Source organism: Miniopterus natalensis, chromosome 18 (genome assembly GCF_054644295.1).
Source record: "Miniopterus natalensis isolate mMinNat1 chromosome 18, mMinNat1.hap1, whole genome shotgun sequence".
NCBI classification, from domain to species: Eukaryota; Metazoa; Chordata; class Mammalia; order Chiroptera; family Miniopteridae; genus Miniopterus; species Miniopterus natalensis.
Window position 1 is genome coordinate 35,035,547 of NC_142098.1, and position 24,080 is coordinate 35,059,626.

A 24,080-nucleotide genomic window follows, 5' to 3' on the forward strand; every position below is an offset into this window, starting at 1 on the left:
CCCTGATGGTTCCAGTGATTATCTTGGGTATCTTGGCCAGCGTCCTCCTGGCGCTCTCTCTTTTTTCCTTCTCACATTCTTATCCTGACTCCCCATGGATTTTGTGAGCTAGCCATTCTCTTTCCCACAGCCAGCAGCCTTTCCTGCTGAAAAGAGCCAAAGCTATTTTGTGTTGATAAAAACATTGTCGTAGCCCACTTGGTCCTTTCTTCTGTCTCACCACTTCCTTCAGTATATAACAGCCAAAGCGAGCCATTTAAAACATTTCAGTAAATGTCATCTATGCTCATTCCCACCCAGAAACACCCTCCATCTCACTCAGGTTCCCATTCAGTCTGGCACTTGAACTCCCCCCCCCCCCGTCTCCTTTACTCCTACAGACTGCCTTCCTCCTGCACGCCACCCACGCGAGTCTCCGCCCGGGTTCAGGCCCACGGCCTCTGCTTAGACTCTGCTCTTTTTAATGGTCTCCCGGGCACACTCGCTCCCGGAGATCTGTGTGACGTTTTCTTCATTGCCTATGCAACCCCAGGGCCACCGATTTAAAATTCCGTGTCCCGCTTCCCTACTTTGCTTTTCTAACATATCGTTTATTTATTTATGACGTTTATTTTTAATTATCTACCTTCCCTATTAGAACCTAAACGCCATGAGCGCACAGTCTTGTCTGTTTTGTTCACTGATAGGTCCCAAGTACCTGTGGGACCCACAGGCGCTGGCCCACCTTGGATATTCAATAAATGTCGGTTCAATAAAATGAGTGATGAGGGAAAGCTTTAAACACTGAGCGAGTTGGTAGAGCTGAGAAATGGAGTAACAGAGCTCTGGGCCATTTCACTGCTTTTCAGAGTGCGCTGGGATTGAACGTGACGATGACAGTCAGGGAAGCAGGTTGAGAAAGAGATGATGGGGGAAGGAGAGGTCATGAGCCAGCAGATGGCTGAGGCTGGGGAATTGCAAGGGGAGCTCCACCACTGGGCAATCTCTGGCGGAGAGCTGGAGGAAAAGATACTTCATAACAAAATGGCACAGAAGGCCATCTTAAGTTGTTTGCGGTGGCCTATTGATGTCACACACACAATACACAATAAACATGCCACACTCAACAGTATTGAACTCCTTGATGCCTTTTTTGCGGGGGGGGGGGGGGGAGGGATAAAAGAATCGAAGAAATGGGATGTGACCCACATTTTGGTCATGATCGGGGCAAAGACAAAGGAACACCGTAAAGACATGGAATCTACAACAAGAATTTGATATAGATGCAAACCTAGCCGGAGGTGATCAAGTGAAGGAAAAGTCTGCAGGCTTTTAATGAAATGTCAAACAGGACAAGGCTTTTCTACTGGTGTAGATGTGCTACCAGTTTACACTGCATGTTTTCAGGTGACCCTCGCTGACCCGTGGCCCACAGCAGTAGTAACAGTGCCTTCTCTTAGGGTTGTTGAGAGACTTTTGGGAGATGTACACCTGGGCAGCGCTCCGTTCTCTGACGGTTTCTTCCGCACCCAGTAGGGGGCGCTCAGCGGGGCACCAGGCAGAGCTCATAGGTTGGGGGGATGTTGCCAAAGCCTGAGATCTTGGGGGTGATATCGATGTCAGCAGGAGGCACCAGCGGATGTAGGGAGAAGTTCTGAAGGATGGAGGTCAAGTAGAGGAAGAGTTCCATGCGGGCCATGGCCTCGCCCAGGCAGATGCGCTTTCCTGTGAGCACATTGGAGGAGAGGAGAGTGGGTCACACTTGCACTGGGATAGCAGTCATGGGGAGCCTTCTGACCCCACCACCCACCTGAGTCTCAGCTACTTCCTCAGCATCTCTGGGGTCATAACACTGGCTTTATAGGGTTATTACAAAGACTCAGTGGGTTCCTAGAGATAGTGCTCAGCTAGGGTCTGTTAACACATGGCAGCTACTTCTCTGATGACTTGGATTCCATCAGATTCCAAGATGGGATGGTTATAAAGGAGCCTCAAATACAAAGATTCTGTGCATTTCAGTTTCTTAAATGTTTATCAGAAGCCTAATTGGTGCCAGATACTGGTAAGGGGAAAAAACCCCAGAAGCACACACTTAAATAGTGTCAGCCACTCTTCCAATGGTTTGGAGAAATTAATCTCCATATTACAGACAGGGAGCTGAAGTAACTCCCCCACTGGGCCCACCATCTGTAAGTGGTAGAGTTTCATCCTATTTCCTAGTCACAGTCACTTTTGTGGTACAGTGGTGTATGTGACTAATTCACACTGCATATTGTGGTACATAATATGGGGGAGAGACCATATGACTGGCAAAACCTAAAGTAGTTTCTGTTTGGTCCTTAGCAGAGTAAGTTTGCTGACCCCTGTATAGTGCTATTACTCTTCTAATTTTGAGTCAATAATTCTAATAGTCTATGATTCTAGGATTCTTTGAAATAGCACTCAACTTCCCAGATGTGGACCAATGGTTGTGGGACATATCAAGCATGTCCCTGGGGGGCACTCAGACCACAGAAACCTACCAGAAGAAAAAGGCACAAAGGCTTCATTCTTCTTGAAGCGGCCCTGCTCATCCAAGAAGTGCTGGGGATAGAAGGCATTTGGGTAGCGGAAGTATTTGGGGTCTTTGAGGACTGAGCCAAGCAGAGGAAACACGTCAGTGCCCTGGGGTGAAGATAGGGAGAGTTAAGAGAACTCGGTGCTGGAATTTGGAGGAAGGAACCAGGAGAGGAGAGGGGTGCAGTGGAGGGAGAAGGGGTGCCAATAAGGGTGCACTCCACCTTGGGCAGAAGGTAGCCTCGGAAATGAGTGTCCCGAACGACATTGTGTGGAATACCCATGGGCACAATATCTGTCAGTCTCTGTATCTCATGGATCACAGCATCTGTGTAGGGCATCTTGACTCGGTCGTCCACACTTGGTATCCGATGTGGTCCAATCACCTGGTCAATCTCTTCGTGGATCTTTGCTGGAAGAGGCCAGAAACCGTAACAGACAAGGGCCCAGGATGTGTTTCTAGGGGACGGGGTGGGCCATGTGAACCCTGATTGAGCAGGCCACCTGTGTTCAGATTGCCTCTTTATGTACCACAAGTGACACACTGGCGGGGTTAGTAAATACCCTTCAGATCCTGGGGACGCACATAGTCTGGAGCCTTGAATGCCATTTGTGACATTTGGTCTTCATCTTGAGAAGACCAAGGAGCCATGGAGGCTGATGAGCGGGCAGTGCCCTCCTCCCGGCTGGGCTTTCATGCCCAGAGTTTGACAGGATGGGAACCAGTTCAGTCAGGATGGAAGTAAATGACAGGCATTATGGGACAGTGATTAAAAACACTTGGCACAGTCACCCCTCTCTGCACTTCCTGGATGAGTAACATTGGGGCAAATGACTTTACCTTCTGAGATTCTCTTTCTTCACCCTTCAAGTAGATGTGACAAGGTCTTAAAATTGTAAAATTTACATAAAATCCATTATGTAAGTGACTAGGACCGTTCCCAGTACATAGAAAGTGTCCATTACCTACGGGAATTCTTAGATTACTAAAAGACGACTTGGACAAGGGAGGAGAAGCTAAGAGAGTTTGAGTGGAAACAAGTTAGTCTTTCCCTTTGTCTGTAGTAGAAAACATTTGTTGGCTTGTTGTGAACTGCATTAGAAGGAAGAGGGGCCAAAATTGGGGATTTTCCTTAAGCAAGTGGTGATGAGCTCCTCATTGCTGGATCCACTTAGCCAGGCCAGATTCCAATTAACTGGGGATGGATTCTAGTTGATTCTGGCACTATAGTCAACTAAATAATGGCCATCAAAGATATCCATCTCTTGATGCCTAGAACCTGTGGATATGACTTTATTTGACAAAAAAGGACTTTGTAGATCAATTAAGGATGTTGAGATGTGGAGATTATCCAGAATTATCAAGGCTGGCTCTAAATATAATCAGAAGTGTCTGTCGTAGAAGGAAGCAGTAGGGTCCGAGTCAGAGAAGGAGACATGACAACATAACCGAGAGAGATGTGAAGATCTTTGCCCCTGGTTTTGAAGATCGAGGGAAGATCATGAGATCATGGAACACAAGGAGTACAGCTCTAGAACCTGGAAACAGCAAGGAATCAGGTCCCCCCTTGGTTCATCCCAGTGAAAGCCTACTTGAACTTCTGCACTCCCAAACTATATTAAAATAGATTGATGTTGTTTTAAGCTTCTAAGTTTCTGGCAGTCGATGACAGCAGCCACAGGAAACTAACACAGGCACCAAGTAGAGAACTAAATCAAGTGGCCTTCCAAGACTTAGATCCCAAGACTCTGTGTCCTGAGGTTCTAAAGTGAAGAGTCTAGAGCCATAGGGTGCTAAGGTTTCAAGGTTATGTCTTCTTTCCTGGTGGGACTGGGAGTCACCAGGTAAGCAGCTCAGGTGGACACTCACCTTGCACCTCAGGGTGCTTCATCAGCATCAGAAATCCATAGCGTAGTGTAGAGCTCACAGTCTCTGTGCCAGCAAAGAAGAGGTTGAGAGTGGTGAGGACCAAGTTCTTGAGGTTGAATTCTGTGTGTGGATTATTTTTATCCTGAAAATGAGAGGGATAAGAAATAGAATCACCCTTTTCTGTCTTTATCTTCTTATTTTTTCCTTTGGGTGTGGTAGGCCTTTGTGAAAACACAATAGATGGGACAACCAAGTGGGTATCTGGGAAGGGAAACAGCCAGAGCAAAGGCCCTGAGGCAGGAGCGTGCCTGGTGTGGAAGAGGACAGCAAGAAGGAAGCCAGTGTGACTGGAGTGGAGTGAGCAGTGAGGAAAGTGGGAAGAGACGAAACGAGAGATTGCCTTGTTAGATTAGAATGTCCTATGACATTAGGGTATATGGTTTTAAACTTTCAAGTGCTGCTGTTTTATATTAAAATATCTAGTTCTGAGAATCTATGATATAGAAGTATTAAGCTTCTAGCTTCTACATCTCTATGACTTTTCAGTTTAAAAACTTTAAGCTTCTCAAATTCTAAGGCTCTAAAGACTCCTCTTACTTTTCTACAGCTGTAAGTCCCTGGTGGTTGTAATCATACATGATTAGAAAGCCGTTAAGGGTTTAAGTTTCCATGTTCTTAAAATGTTTAGATTCAAAGTTTACTTTTATAAGTGTAAGAGTTTATGCTTTTACAGTCTTTAGATCTCTATAAACAAAAATACACCATGTGAAACGATGCTTCCTTTTTTTTTGGTCTCTACCATGTGTAGAAATGAGTTTAAAGTTGCAGATACTAGGGATCGAGGAGATGAGGGGAAAGGGTTGGGGGAAGGAGAATGGTACCTGGTGCATCCTGACGAGGAAGCAGTCAATGAAGTCCCGAGGGTTCTGTGGGTCAAGGGATTCCTCGTTGACTTTGACCCTAGAGGCAATGAAGTCCTTGAGCTCCTCTATCAAGTCATAGATGCGATTGTGTCTTCCTGGCAAATACTGCATGATTCCGGAATACATGTCATAGAGCTGTGGGGAACAGGCAAAGGCGGTTTGTCAGTGATGGGCACCGAGGCCAGCCTGGGCCGAAGCTGGAGTTAGATAGCTGGACTCAACATCCAGCACTGGGTCTGAGAACTAGGTGAGCCCATTTGCTTTTGGGAGACTCAGGGCACATTGATACTTGCTTCCTGGGGTTGTGGGGCGTATTAAGCAAGATAGGCAGGTAATTAGTTGTTTGGATTGGGGATGGGCAGAGAGGTGGCTGGTGGGCACCTGTGCCCAGGGTGTGCTCATCTCAATGAAACTCCCGTTGATCATCTGCAGCAGCTTCAGGAACTGCTTGTCCCCATAGTCGAAGCGGCTTCCAAAGACGATGGAACTGATGACATTGGAGACACTGCGGCTCAGGAAGAAAGTGGGTTCGGTGGGGGCACCTGGGTGATAGAAATTGTCTATTTGAAGGCAATAATCAGGAGCACAGGGTGTGGAATCATTCAGTCATGGATATGAGTCCTGGCTCCACTGCCTAAAAGCACATGTTAGCTATTTCATTTTTGTATTTTTGAGGATGTATTATATTTTAGTAACCATTTCACTGGTTCATGAAGATTCAATATAATTATCTATGTAAAATGCTCAACACAGGTTTTCCCATGTAGCAAACAGTAAGAAGATGCTGCTGGACCTCAATCACTACTTTTTGCCATTAGTATTTAATTGCATTTGTGCTGGAGACTCACAGATTTGGGAAAGGAGTTGAAGTAAGAGATATTTTTAAAAAATGGGTGGCTAGAGTCTGCCTGTCTCTCTCAATGATCCCATTTGACCTATTAAGAAAATCCTTCCCTTGGCCTCAGCTGCACCATCTATAAAACAGGATGCTTGTTGGGATAGTGGATTTGGGGATGACTTCCCCAGAACAGTGCCCATATTCACAAATATACAATCTTGGAAGTAATTTCTGGGGATACATGGACAGTTAAAGCTTTTATGTAGACTAACATGCATGGAGTCCAGGTGAGGGATCGCTGACTTATGAGAAATCATCACTGATCCTGTCTCTTAACTAATCATCTTTGTTTTTCTCAGCCCCTGTGTTTTATTTCTCTGGACCTCAGTGCTTCCAGATCTTATTTTTGGGTGGGGACCAAATCCCTTTAAAAAGATAATGAAACAGGTATAGAGTTTCACATTCTCAACATGACAAATTTCTAAAGCTCTGTTTTATATCATGTGAGTATATTTAACATTACTGAAAAGGACCCTTAAGAATGGTTAGGATGGTAAAATTTTATGTGAAGTGGTTTTACCACAGTTGTGTGTGTGTAATTACATTTGGCCATGTCCCTAGGAAAAGGCACAAACTGACCTTGCCAAAGTCTGCATATAATATGAGGAGCTCACAAGCTCCCTGAGATCCACTGATTAAAGTTTCTGGACCATGGTCTCTAGTGCTCCTTCATGTTAACTTTTGAAGTGGAACCTGGCTGGAAATTCTTAATCTGTTCCATTCTCTCCCTTTCCAGGGCTTTCTTCTCATGACTGAGCTCTCTATAGCCACCCACTCACCTTGTAGCCCCCCCTTGAGGCCCCCATACCCTTGGTCTTCCGTAGTTCCTCCAGCAGGAAGCCAGCCTCCTCCTGGATCCGCTCCTCAACGCTGCGCTTTCCCATCCCGAAGTCCCGAAGGATGGTCAGGGAGAAGCGCCGGAGAATCCTCCATCGGTCTCCATTAGCCATAGCTACACCTACCGGAGTCTCGGTGTCAGGCTTCCGCCTCCCCGCCCCTTCCTGTGTCCAACTCTTTGTTAGACAAGGATGTGGACCGATCATGAAAGCTCTAGAATCTGCTTTTAGGGAAGTCCCTCCCAACCCCCCAAGCTTGATGGAGAGACTGTTTCCTACATACAGGACCCTCAAAAACTGTCTAGTGCTGAGGTGGAGGAAAGGGAAGCAGGCGAGGAGTGACTGAGGACATCAGGAGAGTTTCCTATGGGATAAAGGCCTGGACCTGGATGAGTGGGATGGATGCATAGGAATGGGGAGGGAAGTGTAGACAGAATGCCATGTAAGTACCCTGGAATGGGAAGACTGCTTCTGTTTTCTATATACCATTTGGATTCTTTAGAAACACACATACATGTACACAGAAGCTCACATCTGTCCATCACTATACCTACACAAAAGAGTTATCTTGTAGTAAGAAATATTTAGAAATTATCAGATGTGCATGGGTTGCTGAATTAGTGTTTGGAAATTAAATGTAATGATTTCGGTGGATTAATGAAAGGAAGAAAGAGTTTATGACAGGAATGACTGACGGATGGATGGTTGAAAGACTTAATGCATGAGTGAAGGGTTTATGGATGGTCTGAGGTGGATGGATAAATGGTTGGAAGGATGTATGGACAGAAAGATTAATAAATGGATGAATGGTGGAAAGGTTAATTGAGTGGATGGGATGGAATGGTGGATAGATGGGTAAACGGAAACTTAATTGATAGACGTATAGATAAATTGGATAGAAAGATATTTGTATAGAAAATTGAACTAATGAATGAACTTTTTAGTAGATAACTGGATCAATGGAAAATGGATGAATGGAAGGCAAAGTATCGGGATAGATGTATGGATGGAAAGAGTAGTGTGAGGCTCTTAGAATTGAAAGGTGTGGGCGGCTGGAGATGGACATATAGGCAACACTAGAAAGGTACCTAACCAAATCTGGGAGGCAGAGACCTATGGGTTGGGTCGTGTGTGTGTATGTGCAGGAAAATTAGAAGTAAGGTTGGCTGTGAGGGCTTCAGTGTGTACACAGTGTAAACGAATCCATTAAAAATAAGAACAGAATTAATGCAGCAGATACTCTAGAGTCGGATGGTTTAGGTTCAAAAGAAAATGGTCCTACTACTTACCATGTGGTATTACCTAACCTTTCTCACCCTCACCTTCCTCATTTGCAATATTAGTAAGACATTAATAGTTCGCTGAAAGCAGTCAATGCAATAATTCAGGAGGCGTACTTATCAAAGAACCCGGGGCATAGGAAGTACATTACTATTATTCTGTATTCATTGTTATGGTTGTTGTTGTTACTTACCATGACCTTGGAAGTTTCGGTCTATTGAAGCCAATTCTCCGCGGCCACTGAACTCATCTGCTTGGTCTACCAGAGCCTCCTTCACTGCTTCATGTCCACATAAAACAACTACTGGCCGGGAACCCATGTACACAGTGAAGACTGGGCCATATTTCTCCCTAAGCTGGGGGTGAGGGAAGACACAAGAGGATGGGGCTGACACACCCAGCAAGGATTTTAGGAAATAGAGATTTCAAGGAAATACAAATGAGCGAATAACAGAGAAAGATAAGTCCTGGGCTTGGAAGGACTGTTGAGAAAAAGGCACAGATACCTTGGCTCTTGTGATCCTGGGTAAGCCTTAGTTTCCTCATCTGTGAAATGATGGACCTGGGTGAAATAAACCCCAAGCTCCATACTTCTCTCTCTGAAATGCTAAATTTCTAGATCCTAAGATTTCATGACATTCAGTCCCAAAGTTCTAAGATAACTAGACTGCGAGAATTATGGTGTTTAAGGACATAAGGTACTGTGAGCCCAAAGTCCTGAGGCTGTGAGAGTCTTAAGTTCCAATGTGCTAGGAATCTGTCTTTCCAAGAGTCTAAGATTCTGAAATGTCAGGATTCTGAGGTTCATAGAGTCTATGTTTCCAGGAGTCTGTGTTTTAGAAGTTAGAAGGTTATACATGTATTTGTCTATAGAATTAGTTGCTTCCAGCTCTAAGAGAGGAGGTAGACAGACTCACCTTCATGAAAGACTGAAAGGTGGCATCCGTACGGATTTGTAACAGGTTCCCCAGGAAGGGTATTGGCGTGGGGCCTGGAGGTAACTTTCCCCCCTTGTTGATCCGCTTCCAGGCAGTGAGTATGAGCAGACAAGACAAGCAGAGTGCCAGGAAGACGGTGAGGGCCCCTCCCAGCTCCATGGCGCTAGGCAGAGCCGTTGTACCCGGGGCCTCAGGTCCTGCCTAAATATGTTCTGGGAAATCAGCGGTGCAGAAATCTGAATACCTTCGGGTTCAAGTTTTCCGGGTATGGATACCATCAGGGAAGGGATTGCTTTATTGGGAGGGGCAGTTGTATAACCAATAATCTCCCCCATGAATAAAGGCAGATTGAATTCACCTGGGTAAGTCCACTGGGAACATTCCTCTTTCTTCATGTTTCCAGTGCCTCAGTTGTCCCTCAGCTCAGCCTCATTCAACATGTCTTGATAGGGTGTGGGAAGCACTGAACGTTGTTTTTAGGTTACTGCATCCAAGAAGCAAATGTCTCGGTTCAAATTTCAGCTCCGTCTTTTCTTTATTGGGCAAGAGACCTAACCCTGTTTGCCTTAGTTTCCCCATCTGTCAAAAAGGGTAACCGAACTGCTTTAGAAAGTCTTGATAGAGAACAGGGATGACTCTTTTCTCTTTGCCAGACCCTTAGTAGTCAGTTTTTAAAACTAACAAAAGCAGCAAGATGAAGATTTTGAGTAACAAGAGAACGAAGTTGAAAGGGTTTTATTTATCGAGTTCTCTCGTGTATGTGTAGCCCAAGTCTCTAGAGAAGACCACTATAGAGAGATGGCCTAGGGACTGTTTTCTGTAATAATCTAAATAAATGGTTTTCAACACTTTTTGTACCAAATATTTGTAAATCTTTACTGTCCTGAAACAGAATTCCTGAGATTTATATCCTACTCATACATATTATTAAACAAAACCCAGTGCCCTTCTCATGTGTCTGGATTTTCAGACTTGGAAATTGAATCTCTCGGGGAACTCACGGGTTTTGAAATAAGGCCTGGCTGGCTGGACTGAGGCAGCCTGTGTCTAGAAATGGTGGGAATTCTGGGAAACTGAATGACTGCCAGAGCACCATCTTCCGGATCTTGGATCTCCTGCTAGGATGTCTTTCGTGGAGTAAGAGGCAGCTCTAGGCTGCCTCCTTTGACTCTCCCAGCCGTCATCTCTCTCTTCCATTCTGACCCCCCACCAAACACACAACCCATTCAGAACTAGTCTTTTAATTATCCATGATGGTGCAGAAAAGGAGAGAGAACGTTTCCTTAGAACAGTCCCTGTCACCATCCCACTCCAGGCACAAAGCCAGGAGTGCAGGCACAAAAACCTGTTGCTTCCCACAGTTCCTATGAGCTGATGTAATTTAATGGCATGATCTATGTACTCACTGGGAAGTCTCCCTGGTCCCTACATTGACCCCCAGCTTCTTTTCCACATCTCCTCTCATTCTGAGGCTCCAGCTTGGTGTCCCAGCCTAGAACCACACCATGTCAGAGCTTGAAGAGGCCTTAGAAATATTTCTAGCTCAGAGTTCCATCTTTAATCTCAAATGTGTAAAGGAAAGTACAAAACTGTCATTATCTGGGGCATTTGAGATTTTTGTCTTGCTTCCCAGCAACTGTCAGGGGCACCATGGTGACCAAGAATGCCAAAAACAGGGTTGGGTAGTAAAACACTTTCTTCACAACCCGTGCTCCTGAGAAGTCTCAGTTTTGGCTTTCAGACATTGGATGTCCCAGGCCTCTGAATTGGTAGTTTCCCAAAGTTTCCATTAACACCTCGATTCCACTGCTTTGCATCTTTTCTAGCTGCTAGGGGGGAGGGGGGGTGCGGTTCGTGCCTGCCTGTCTCCTCTGGGAAGCTCTCCCTGACTGCAGCCTCTGTCTCCTTGTCTATGACGCCCATTCTCTCTGGTCCTGAACTGTTTATCTCTGGCCTGAACTATTTACACAGCCTCCAGGTGAGGGACACAGGCATCTGATCTCTGGGAAGAATGGAGCTGGGAGAGGCGTCCACGAGGTCAGGTTGATGAACTGAGGGAAAGAGGGCTAAGAAGGGTGAGAGGGGAGAATGGGCCTCCCCCCCCACACTCACACCCCACTGTATTCACAACAAGCAGTTATATAATGAGCTCTGTCCCACCCCTGCCCGGGGCAGTGAGCCAGAAGGGGCGGTGGGAGCAAAGAGCATGTGTAAGTAAGGCAGGAGCGAGGGAACAGGTTTCAGGGTGACAGAAAACAAGAGAAAGAGCCGCACTGGGCGGCAGAGGGTGAAGGGGCCAGGGAGCCACAGAAGGAGACAAAGAGTCAGAGAGATGAAAAGAGAGACGTGGTGAGAGGAAGAGAGGGAGGGAGGGAAAGTGGGACCCAGGGAAACGGAGAAGGAATCAAAGAAAGACACAGGACACAGGTAGAGGGAAAGACTGAGCCTGGGATGGAGAGAGACAGATGCAGAGGAAGGAAGAGACAGCTAAAGAGAGACTCTCCCTCGGAGGCGAGAAACAGAGACAGCCTGAGAGAGACATGGAGCGAGACCTAGGGAGCCAGGAAACAGAGATTCAGAGGAGAGAGCCAGAGAAATACAGACAGCCTGAGACAGAAGGTCAGAGAAAGGGGCAAAGAGACACAAAGGGATGTAGAAACAGCCGGGTGAAGGACACAGAATTCACCCCCTCAAAGCCCTGTCTGCCTGCCCAGTCTACAGCAGCCGCCCGTCCAAGGCTGTCCTGTTTCCCTGTCACCGGCGGAGGTCATCCTGTTTACTCAGCGTGCTGTTTGCTTGTAGCCGGCCTTGCCCTAGATTTTGCAAGCTCCACGAGGGGGGACTTTGGTTTTTGGGGTCCTCTGCCATAGCCCCTGTGCCCCCGTTAAAGGGCAGTGTGCGCTCACTAACCCTTGCTTATCGGAATGAACTCACTGTGCCCCCTCGCTGTGCGGCCCTCAGGGGAAGGGACTGTGGGATCGTCAGGGGGTGTGAAGCCCAGCACAGGGGCCACAGCCAATAAAATGGCAAAACTAGGTACGGTGTCAGTGGGGTCCTGGGCTTCCAGGGCCAGATCACATCGGAAGTTATATAAGTGTCTGATCACTGTGCCGCACACCCGAAACTTAGATAATATTGAGTGTCAACTAAAACTGAAAAACAAATTTAATGATAAGAAAGAGAGGGTTGGTAGCTGCGCCACCCCTGCCCCCCAAATCCTGTGCGTCATCACTCTGGCTAAGTCTAACCTAGAACCGCGCGGGGAGGTGAGACCAGGTAGGTAAACGCGCAGCGTAGGAATAAGCGCCCTGCGCTCCGAGAGGCAGAGCAGGAGGACAGAGGCACTCGGTCCCTGAAGAGTCCACGGAGCTGCCATTCTGGCCCCAGCCTGTCTATCTCCAGACAGCCTTAGTGGGGGAGAGAACTGAAATTTCAAGCCATTCTTATTTTGTTTTTCTGTGACAGGCAGCTGACACAGCAGTTTCTTTCTAATGCATCATTTTTCTTGTCTTCGTCAGCTCACTTTGGCCTCTTATCACTTGAAATCCAAATATTAACCAATACAGTCCTACATCAGGGCGACAGGAGTAAAATCAGTAGGATGAGTGGGGCTTACTACACGATGGGCACTGTTTTCAGTTGAGATGTTAATTTTGATCTTATTGAGGTAAAAGTCCTGTAACATAAAATTAAGCATTTTAGAGTGAACTATTCAATGGAATTTAGTATGTCAACATAAGAAACGTCCCGTAGAGAACTGTTATGTTTGTTTGAGCCAAGCTGGTGACAATGGTCACAAAGCAAAATCTCAACAGACTGAGAAAATGATCTAGAGAAAGGTAGTTTTGCGATTTATTTTATACATTACAATCAAAAGAGGAGGCATAAGGAGGGTTACATGAAATTCATTGGTGATAGATTGGTGAGGCGGGAGAAAGCAAAGGAGGGAAAGAGTAAAATAGAGGCAAATGCTTCTTTACCTTGGTGGGTACAGGGTAGCTGTTAACATTTACCGCAGAGTTGGTACTCCCCAGAGCAGGATAACAATGGGGGCTCTGTGGTCTCCTGTTCTGGTGGGAGACTGTGCCCTGAGGGGGTCTGGAAAAAAGGGATCACCGGCTTTCCGAAAGGACGTTATCTTAGATGCAAAGTCAGCAGACAGGCTCAGGTAAGGCAAAGACTGACCTTTGTCAAGAAAGATCCCACCTAGGACTTGACTACCCGCCGTGATTTGTTTTTACCTATAGTTTCAATTTCAGACCATCCTATGTGGTGACGTTAGGTCTCTGCGTTTGCAAAGTTTGCCATGCCGGCCTCCCCTGAGCTTGTCCGGTTTAGTACCTGGCCCCTTTCCGTCCACAGTATATTCACAATGTTGTGTAACGTCCACCTCCATCTAGTTCCAAAAATTTTCATCGCCCCAGAAGGAAGCTCTGTATCCGTGAAACAGGCATTTCTCACTTCTCCGTGCTTCCTAGCGCCCGGCAGTGAAGGCCCTGCCTGTGTCACCGTCAATGCCTTTGCTTCTCATTACCTTTCTTTGATTCTCTCCCAAACCTTTTTTTAAAATTATTTTTTCATTGAGGTATAGTTAACATACATCATATTAGTTTCAGGTGTACAACATAATGATTTGATATTTGTATATATTCCAAACTGATCACCACAGTAAGTCTAATTAACATTCCTCATAATACATTATTGTTACAGAATTAGTTTTTTTCTTGTGATGAGGACTTTTAAGATTTACCTCTCTTAGCAACTCTCAGATATGCAATGCAGAATTATTGACTGTAGTCACCATGCCGTACATCACATCCTCATGACTTATTTATTTTATAACTGGAAGTTTATGCCTTTTGGGCCCCCTTCACTCATTTTCCATACCCCCAACCCCCATCTCTGGCAACCACTATCTTCTCTCTGTCTATGAGGTTGGGTTTTGGTTCTGTTTTTGTTTTTCAGATTCAACAGGTATAAGGGCTCTGTCCCACAAGACTACCCCTTTATTCCTTTGACTTACAATTCCAGCTCCTTTCTGTGAACATGCACTGTGATGGAGTAGGGCAAGCAGGAGCAGTCCTACTTGGAATCCTCAGTTCCAAGTTTGGCGTCCATCAGTCTCCTCTGAGACATTGACTATCCACCTCCCTTCTTAGACCTTAATCTCCTGATTAAGAGGAGAGGTGGGGTTGGACTAGTTAACATCTTCCAGAACCAACACTGGTTTATTATATTGACTCACCTCCCAAAGTTAATTAAGAGTCAAGTGTGTTGCCTGGCTGGCGTGGCTCAGTGGTTGAGCATCGACCTAGGATCCAGGAGATTGAGGTTCAATTCCCGGCCAGGGCACATGCCCGGGTTTCAGGCCTGATCCCCAGTGGGGGGCGTGCAGGAGGCAGCCGATCGATAACCCTCTCTCATCATTGATGCTCCTATCTCTCTCTCCCTCTTCCCTCCTCTCTCTGAAATCAATAAAAACCATATATTTTTTAAAAGAGTCAAGTGTGGTGATGACTTCCAAAGTTCTTTGTAAATAGGAGAGCACACTGCAGGTAGCTGATTGCATGGGAAAGGATTATTGCACCGCTCTGTACCTGAGTACGCTCCGAACAAGCTCCCCAACCCTTCTTGGCCACCCTCTGTCACTGCCACCCTGCCCTCTCCCCACAGCACCGATCACTGTCTGCCATTATCTTGTTGAGTTATTTTCTCTCCCACCCGATGTGAGTTCCGACGGGGCAGGACGTCTCCCTGGTCTGCTGCCTCATCCCAGTCTCAGCAGGTGGCCTGACCCACCGCAGACGCTCGGTGAGCAGCTATCCAGGGAGTCCTGGGCACTCTCTCAGCTCCCGCCCGGTGGTTGGGGAACATTCTAGCCGTCAGTAAGCGCTGTTCGATTTTGATGCTTTCTGTAGGTGGAAAGTAAAGGTCTTCTTCACAGCAACTTCTTTGTGAACGCTACAAAAGAATTAATAAAAGATGGGGTTATTTTGTAATATGAGAAATCATTTCATAACAATGCATGCGCTAAGGTGTTTGGAAACAGAAGTGGTGTAAGTTGGGAAACACTTTGTTAAACCACAAAGTGATTATAAATGCTTATCCTGCCTCCCATCTAAAATCTTTGTACAAAATGTTCTGTAAAGAAGGAGCTTTTATATCACAGGATACTATGTAAACAGAAAAAGGGTTTTGCTCAGGGCAACACATTTTATAAATTGGGAAATTACCTGTCTACATTGAATTGTTTTGTAATTTTAAAAAGCTCTTAAACTCCAAAACACTTTATATAATGTGGGAAAATAGATCGCTATATGCTTTATAATAAATTACTTACCAGGGGCAAAGTCTCTTACATAAGCAGTAAGCCCCTCCTCCCACTCGGCCCGGCCTCCCTTCTGCGCACCCAGCCTAGCACCCGCCGCACTGCCTGGGGATAGGCAGAGCCGGCAGGAAGGAGAGGGGAGGGGGTTACTTCGGCTGCTTGGCAGCCCCATCCCCACATCGATCCTCCCAGATACAGGGACCATCTGTCTCTCCCACCCTTCACCGAACCGACCTCGCTCTGGACGCGCCCTGCCTGGGCCCCTCAGCAGGGGGCCGGAGGAAAACCAGGGCGCCGGCTGATGGGACAGCCTCCCCTCTCCGTGGCACCCCCGCCTTCCCACCCTATGGGACTGCGCCGTTCATGCCTAAGAGCTCGGCCTGGCAAGTCATCAGGCTCAGATGCCACTGTTCTAGCAACTTTATCCGTTCTGTCCTTTACTCTTCACACTACCTGTGAAGAGCATCTGAGAGGGGTGGTCTGGTCCCATCCTTCCAGATCCTCGGGTCTGAAGGAGGAGACGGGAGAGCCCCTCCCATTACCCCAGCGAAGCGAAGGAGGAACGCAGAACCAGGGCCACCTGTGCACAAACGCCAGCGCAGCTCTGCTCCCGATAACCACGAGGTGGAAGCAACCCACGGGTCAGTCGGCTCCTGACGGGATAAAAAACGTGGTCTTTCCGTACAGTGGAATATAATTCAGCCATAAAAGGAATGAAGCAGCGATACATGCTAGAGTGTGGATGAACCTTAAAATGGAATTGGGAGATGGGGGGAGGTGAGGCAACATCTTTCCTGAGCTGTCAGACAAGCCCCTTCCTGGACCCAGGACCCTGACCCTGGTAGTTGAATCATCCACCTCTGACCCAGGAGGAGGGGACAGACAATCCTGACCTCTTGAATTCAGGGGTGGGACCTGCACTTTCTTAACCTTGGAGGGGTGCCACCATTGACTTACCTGACCCAGGTCCTGGCTCCTACCGAGCTGTGTGATCTGGCCCCCAGTTTAGGCCCTCACTCCAGCCCAGGAATCGCTGATGGGGGAAGTGTAAAGTGCTTTCCCCAGAGTAATTCACTCAGCCCTCACCCCCACTTTATAGATGGGGAGAGTGAAGCATAGAGAGGTTGAGACCTTGACCAAGTCTAAGTAAAAATCAGGTGTCAAAGCCAAACAGTCTAGTTCTAGAACCTGCTGTTTCACCCGCTTCACTGTGCTGCCTTCTGAGAGAGGCAGAGACACGCAGAGAGATGGCAGAGAATGGGAGGCAGACAGAAAAAGCTGTAGAGAGGCCCTAGCTGGTTTGGTTCAGTGTTAGAGCATCAGACCGGGACTGAAGGGTTGCGGGTTCGATTCTGACCAAGGGCACATACCTCGGTTGCAGGTTCAATCCTCGGCCCTGGTCCAGGTGCATGGAGGAGGCAACCAATTGATGTGTGTCTCACATCGATGTTACTCTCTCTCCCTCCCTCCCACTCTCTCTGAAAAGCAATGGAGAAAATATCCTCAGGTGAGGATTTAAAAAGAGAGAGAGAGAATGCAGTGCAGAAGAGGACAGTAAGTTCTGGGGAAAGGGGTTCTATGGATAAGTAAGCAACCAAAAGACTGGGTTAAACAAAGGCAAACTGGTATATTTTCTGCAGGACTTCTCAGGGCATTTAGAATACTAATGTGCTCTGTAAATAACTCACCAAGAGGGGAAGGGAGTTGACAGCAGATCCCAGCTTTCTTTTTTGTGGGGGTGGGGGACCCATCACCATCTCCCAGGTCTATGGCTCTGAGGAAGTGCTGTGTGAGAGTAAAGCACTGATTTTTGGACTCAGACTGACTCAGTATCAGATCTTACCTTTGTCATTTATTTGTCATGCCAAAGACACTTGCGCAATTGTCTGTCCCTCTTTGAGCTTCAGCTTTCATCACCTGAAAAATGTGGATATCTAACCTATAGGGTCATTGTGAGGATGGAAATGAGACCCAATATACAAGGGGCTTGGCGCATAGCAAGTGCTCAGTGAATGAATGCATAGCAGCCACAGAGAGAGACAAACTGAGAGACCGAGGATGGGACAGACACGTCCAGAAAGACAGACTCGTGCCGTGACCAAGACAAAAAGAGAAACTCAAGACAAGGTGATCTAAAATAGGTGGACGTTCTCACAAGGGCTGAAGTTTGTTTTTGTGGTCAGAAGTGGTGTAACAAATGCCAGGGCGGCCACTAGCCCTCATGGTGCACCTTTGTGAGAATAAAAAAGTTGTTGAGGCAAGTGGCCTGTTGACTGCTTGGTGTGAAGACAAGGGGCCCTTCTTGGATTTCAGTCCTGCTTATGCAAGGCACAACCGTCGTGACCTCAGGTGGTAGCCCTGGTAATAATAACAACCATGTATTTGTTACTGGTGGGTCGAGGCCCTCGCCCCCACCTGTTGCTCGTGGGAGTGGGCTTCTTGCGATGTCCCGAGAAAAGGAACTTTCTGACACTTGTGGGGGAGGGGAGGTGAAATATTGTAGAGTGCTTCATCTCTGTGGAATGACACCCTGAGCTTCCCTGGTCCCCCTTCCCTTTGTTGGACGGAGGAAGGAGTCCCGTTTTGCCTTTAGCGGGGCTAAAATTAGAGCCAGTGTCCAGAGCTCCCGACCCGTGTCGCAGCCATCCAATCCAGCATCGGGCTGGCTTCGTTTGTGACCCCACTGCACCGCACTGTCCTCCACGGCCCTGACCAGTTCCAAGAAGCCTGAGAGGTCCCTGGATGCCAACGGAGTCTTTTGGGGGAGCCGTGCCTCTCTGCCCTTCACTGTAGTCAGCAGCCAGGCTTTTTTCCGGGGCAGGGACTGTTGTGTGGCTCCAGGGAGGACGCCTTCCCTCTCCGCCCCTCCTTTAACATAGGCAAGTGGGTTTCTGATCACTGGTTTGGGGGACAGATGGGACAGACCAGGCTCGGGTGAGGAGGGCGGATGGGGAGTGCAGATACACCCCAACCGCTGTTACTCCTGAGATTAACTCTCTCTCAGGTGCCAGGCCTGTGAAACACAGACACAGACACACACACACACACACACACACACACACGAGTGTGTGTGTTTTTAATTTACCATTTGCCAAAAAAAAAAAATCTAAAAAATCCCCCTAATGCTCTAAATTCTAGATAAAATAAGCAGCAGATTTAATACTGAATACTTTTTAAATCATCACTTTCATTACAGTTATCTAAAAATTAGACAGCTATGCAAACACTGGCTGATGTTTTTTATTTAAACCAGTTTTTAATTATAGCTGATGAAAACACTTGGTAAAAACAGTCAGGCGGAGCAAGGCTACAAAGTGAAAGCCAAGCCCCCCCCAGCCGCCCGGCCGCACGCCCCGCCCCAGCGCCCAGCGCCCAGCGCCCAGCGCCCAGCGCCCAGCGCAGGCGGTGTCCCGCGGGCGCTGCTGGGCTTGGCTGGCGCCGGGGCGCGTTTTACACACACGGGCGCCCCGCGTGCCCCGCCGAGCCCTTTGGTTTCTCTGGCCACGCACCTGTGTTCCCCGCGCACGCAGAGTTCTAAGTCACCCTTCTCAGTGGCCGGGGGGCGTTTCCTTGCTGGCGGACCCTAATTTTTTCATTCATTCCCACACTCGTGGGCACGCGGATTGGTTCTCGTTTTCACGTTGCTCTGCTGTTTATTGTTCCGCGGCGTCTGCGGCCACACCTGGGAGTGCTGGGAGCAGTGCCTAGGGGTGAAGTCCTGGCTCCCAGGCGTTTATGGCAGAAGCTACCGCCTGGTCGCACCGGTTGCTATCGAAAGACCCAGCGACGCAGACCCAAGGGTGGTCGAAAGCAGGGCTCGTCCGCTGTTTCCCGTCTGACTTTGCAGCATATTTGAAACGTGGCGCATTCCGGGGTCTTTGAAAGCCACAGCCCTTCAGACATGGTCACTCTGGGAAGATACTGAAAGTGCCACAGTCTGTCCCCTCCTTGGACCAAGGGGCAGCTTCACTTTTCAGAGGGAGCCGGCCACAGACTCTAAGAGGACCACCTAGGATATACCTGCAGGTAGACAAGAGTCTGTGCACCTTGGCTCCCGGGAGAATGAAGGGAGATGGTCAAAGAGGAAATCAGGAAAGATGGAGCTGGAATCACAGTTTTACTTAAGACTCAGACATTGGCTCAGGAGTCATCTGTGATCTGTTCCCCCTCCCTGTCTCTAGGTGTCCTCTCATCTCTGACCTGTCCCGCCCACCCCCTGCTCTCCCTCTGTAACTCCCTGCTCCTTCTAGCTGCACACCTCTGACCTCAGGCAGCCCTGGCCTCTGAGGCAGGTTCAGACGGGGGCCTGGTCCTAGAGGTCATTTTATCCAGCCCCACGCAGGAGCGGGTTCCAGGACTGGATTCCCACTCACGCCCTTGCCTCTGAGACGTGGAGTGTACGGTGGAAAGGGCTCAGCACTTCCACTGTTTTTTTATGTAACTCTCAGTCCTTGAGTAAAACCAGTTGTGCAAATAATGAATCCCATTTTGTAACCGCCCAAAGGTTCGCTCTCTGCTGCCCTTCTATGGAGCGGTGAGTTACGGAAAGCAAGGATGACCCTTGGCCCGGATTGCCTGGGGACAGTCGGGCTGATGGCTTGTGTCCGTGTTTAATTATTAGTAGCACCTCTCAAAACAGTCCTGGTGTGGACAGTGAATGACATGGTCTCTAGTTAAAATGGACTTTGATTTACGTCCCAGTGTCTGGAAAATGGGTTTAGAGGCTTTAAAGAGTAAAAAGTTAACGTCATAAATAGGTCGAACTCCCCAATCCTCCTCGCCCAGCCCCTGAAATCACCTTTCTACTTTCCATTTCTATGAATTTGACTACTCCAGGGACCTCATAGAAGAAGAATCATACAGCCCGTGTCCATTTGTGACCGGCTTATTTCATTTAGAGTAATATCTTTAAGGTTCATTCATGGTCTAGCATGTGTCAGAATCTCCTTCATTTTTAAGGCTGTACCGTATTCCATTGTATGGACATCCCACACCGTTTATCCACTCATCCCCCATGTCACATTTATTCAGTCACCATTCACTCACTCAACACATTTTACTCACGTACGTAGCCCAAAAGCTTTAAGAACTGACAAAATTCCCTCCCCTCAAAGTATTGACACTCTCATGTGTTTGGAAACAGATAATAAATAAACAAGTAAAATATATGTTATAGCAGATGGGAATAAATGCTCCAGTCAAAAATAAAGGGTGAGGGCAAAGGAAATGCTAGAGAGAAGGGAGGTCTTTCTGGGAAGGAGAGTATTTGGGCAAAGACCTAGAGGAAGTAAGGATGGGAGCCATTTGGATATATGGGGGGAGAGCATTCAAAGCAGAAGACCAGCCAGTGCAAAGGCTCTGCGGTTGGTGGGCCTGACAGGAAGAGCAAGGGAGTCACCGGGGTTGGAGTTGAGCGAGCAAGAGGGGAAGAGGTAGGTAAGGGAAGTGAGACTCAGAGGCCAAAGACCTTTCTCAAGGTCACACAAAAGCAACTCTCCCACAGACTACCATAAATTCACTGGCCCGTCCAACTTCTACAGCCGAGTGAGAATTTAAACCACTGTCTACACACCTATCGCCGAGTTTGTCGATTGCCTACACCACAGACATTCCCATTCTCTTTCTTCTGACTGCAAGGGCCTGTGTCCCAGAAAAAAAGTTTGGAAATACTCGCTTTCCCAGCATTCCTTGTGGCTAGGTGTCTCCATGTGTTGAAATTATAGTCAATGAGACATACGGGTATGGTGCCCTCAAAATATTATTCCCCCTCAGTAAAGAGAGAGTGGAATGTGAGGCAAGTCCTCCTGAAGTGCAGGCTGCCCCCTGCTTTCTGTCTTTGGAGAGGGTTATGCAGAGGTATGATGCCTGGAGCAGTGGCAGCCACCTGTGAGCACAAGGGGCCTGAAAGTCAACCAATGAGATAGGGAGCAACAGAACACAGTGTGCTGGGCTTTTAGTGCCCTGTGAATTATTGAATAAGCTCTGGCACTGTTTACTTCCCGGCTTGTTGCTTTAGAATTTAATTAAATATCATAATTGTTCATCCAAGATTCTTGCCTCACTGTTTGCTGGGTGACCAAGCTGTGCAATCAAGGTTAAAAGTAAATAAATGCTACCCAGGGAAGAGATTAGCGCATGATTCAGAGTCGCTGGGAACAGACAACAGACACACCAGGCTCAAGTGGTTTCAGTCTTGCGATCCATCCGTCCCCTGCCCGGCCGATCTACTCCACGGCCGAGCTGGCCACATAACTGTGCACACCCCACTTCAGGCTTCAGTGGCAGGCCCTGGACCCCACCCTCATGGGGTCTGAAATTCAGAAATCTGCAATATACAAATCATGTATTATAGAATTGTCAAAAGAAAAAGAAGAAATAGAAGAGGAGGGGGAGGGGAAGGGGGGGAGAACTCTCCAGGTGCACGCCTGAAGGTCATGGACACGTGCATTTCTGCAGAACTAGAGAGTGTTCGCTGAGTCTGAAACAGGAATATTCTCTCCCGTGGCCGTGAGCCCAGCACAGGCTGTGAGGGCCCCTTACCTCTTGGCGAGGAGGTGTTCCAGGCCCAAGGCCCATTCTAATGCAGCCAAGCTGGGCTTGGAAGGCCCGCGCATGAGGCGCCTTCCCCAACAATTCTGCCACTTGCAGAAAGCATTCTAGCTGCCAACATCTGGGCAGTGCAGGGACTCCCTTTGACAACCCACATGGCTGCTGCTAATCAGACTCTGAAAGTTACTTCTCTACCCTGTCCCCTTGTCCAGCCGGGGGTCGGGTGGGGGGGTTGGAGGAGAATTTCCCTTCTGGGATTGTGCTGCTTGATTTCTGGTTCCGGGGCCTTACAGTCAACCACAGGCCAGACTCAGGGTCTCTTTGGACAACTCCCTTAAATTAAGCCCACATTAGGAAAATGCTTCAACTCCCGGGAAGTCCACGGAGGTTGTCCATAACACCAGAAACCTTGACAATTCTTGGTTCATGAATCTGAACTCAGGGCCAGCCTTGTATGATCAGAAAAAGGCCCCCCGTCTAGATGGGTGAATTGGAAAAAGGATCTTGTCTGGGCTGATCCAGTCCTGTGTGCAAAGCTCGATGAGTTTAATGTTGATGGGAGCTGCTATTTGTTTAAGTCTTGTATTAAAGGTTTAACCTACAATAGCACATTGAATCCTTGTGATCGGTGTATTTTATAGAGAGATACTCATTCTATAAAGGAGGAAACAGAGGCAGACTGATAAGGTCATGTAGGTTATAGGTGATAGAACGAGAATGGAAACTCGGGTCTGACTCACATAACCTCAAATCTTGATCACATCTCAAGAAAACTTGATTTCTTATAGTTCCTCAGTCTCCTGTGAAGACGGCGCCATCTAGTGGCTGAAGGGCTGACCTGAGATTGGTTTGGATGAGGCTGGGGCAGGGAAGAAAGCTCCCTCTCTGCAGCCACTTTGGATTTTCATGATTCTTTGGGCAGTTGGGAGAATCCTCGCAGGAAAGAGGAGGAACGCTGGGCCCAGAGGCAGATCCTGAGAGAGAGGTGTCCAGAAAGGTACGCACCAGGTACTACATCAGGCACATCTTTACGTCATTGTGTCTGAATCATCCTAACAACTCAGAATGGATACACTTGCTGTCCCCATTTTAGAAATGCATAAAATATGCCAACCAGGAAGTGGCAGGACAGGGTTCAAACTCTGGGGTAAATTGTGCCTGGCTCCTTATGGATCTGGATGTGGGAGACAGCGCCACCTATTGGTAACTTGTTTAACCTTCTTCTCAACTAGAACAAGATAAAAACTAGTAGCAAATACAGAGCATTGACCGTGTGTCAGGCACTGTTCTAAATGCTTCACCTAGGTTTAATATAAATTAATTTGCTTAACCCCTCCTCCTAACAACCTTTCTGAGGCAAATAATTAATAGCCTCCACCCCTCCCTGTTTTTATTTTATTTTACTTTTCTGTCTTTGAAAAAAGAATTTTACTGTGGAAGACTTTAAGCAGACACAAAAGTAGATATAATGATATATACACTATCCATTTTCAACAATGATGAACTCATGGCCAATCTTGTTCCATCTATACTTCTAACAATCCTCTGCCCAACAGCCCCAAATAACCAGGATCCTTTTCAAGGAAAGTCCAGACATTGTATCAATTCGCCTGTAAATGTGTTCCATTGAGTGTATATACCACTGTTGTGAAATGAAGGTCTGTGTCCCCCCAAAATATATATGCTGAAATCCTAACTGCCTACGTTATGGTATTAGGAAGTAGGGCCTTTGGGAGCTAATGAGGTCATGATGGTGTAGCATACTTATAAAACACACACACACACATATATATAATTTCATTTATGTGAAGTTTTAAAGCAGACAAAAGTACTCCAGATGACAAAGGTCAGAACAGTGGTTCCACTGGGGGTTATCAGCTGGAGAGGTGGCAGGACAGAGCCGTCCAGGGTACCAAAAAAAA

General features: G+C 47.4%; 1 protein-coding gene across 1 annotated transcript; it reads right to left on the minus strand.

The window, feature by feature from the left end:
- Positions 1 to 1,522: 1,522 nt before the first annotated feature.
- On the minus strand, positions 1,523 to 9,440 carry LOC107534175 (cytochrome P450 2G1). Its single transcript, XM_016209166.2, has 9 exons — positions 9,261 to 9,440; positions 8,537 to 8,699; positions 7,035 to 7,184; positions 5,710 to 5,870; positions 5,287 to 5,463; positions 4,406 to 4,547; positions 2,760 to 2,947; positions 2,502 to 2,643; positions 1,523 to 1,704 (listed from the first exon to the last, which is right to left on the minus strand). Exons 1-9 carry the CDS (start codon positions 9,438 to 9,440, stop codon positions 1,523 to 1,525), a joined length of 1,485 nt encoding a protein of 494 aa, XP_016064652.2.
- Positions 9,441 to 24,080: the final 14,640 nt, after the last annotated feature.

What these genes read in the sequence shown, in the direction of transcription:
- LOC107534175 (XM_016209166.2), bottom strand. Translation starts at nt 9,440, where the DNA reads ATGGAGCTGGGAGGGGCCCTCACCGTCTTCCTGGCACTCTGCTTGTCT. An exon ending in CCTTTCAGTCTTTCATGAAG is followed by an intron (nt 8,700 to 9,260) that starts GTGAGTCTGTCT and finishes CCTCACCCCCAG; the next exon opens with CTTAGGGAGAAATATGGCCC. An exon ending in GAAGCACCCTGAGGTGCAAG is followed by an intron (nt 2,948 to 4,405) that starts GTGAGTGTCCAC and finishes GGCCTCTTCCAG; the next exon opens with CAAAGATCCACGAAGAGATT.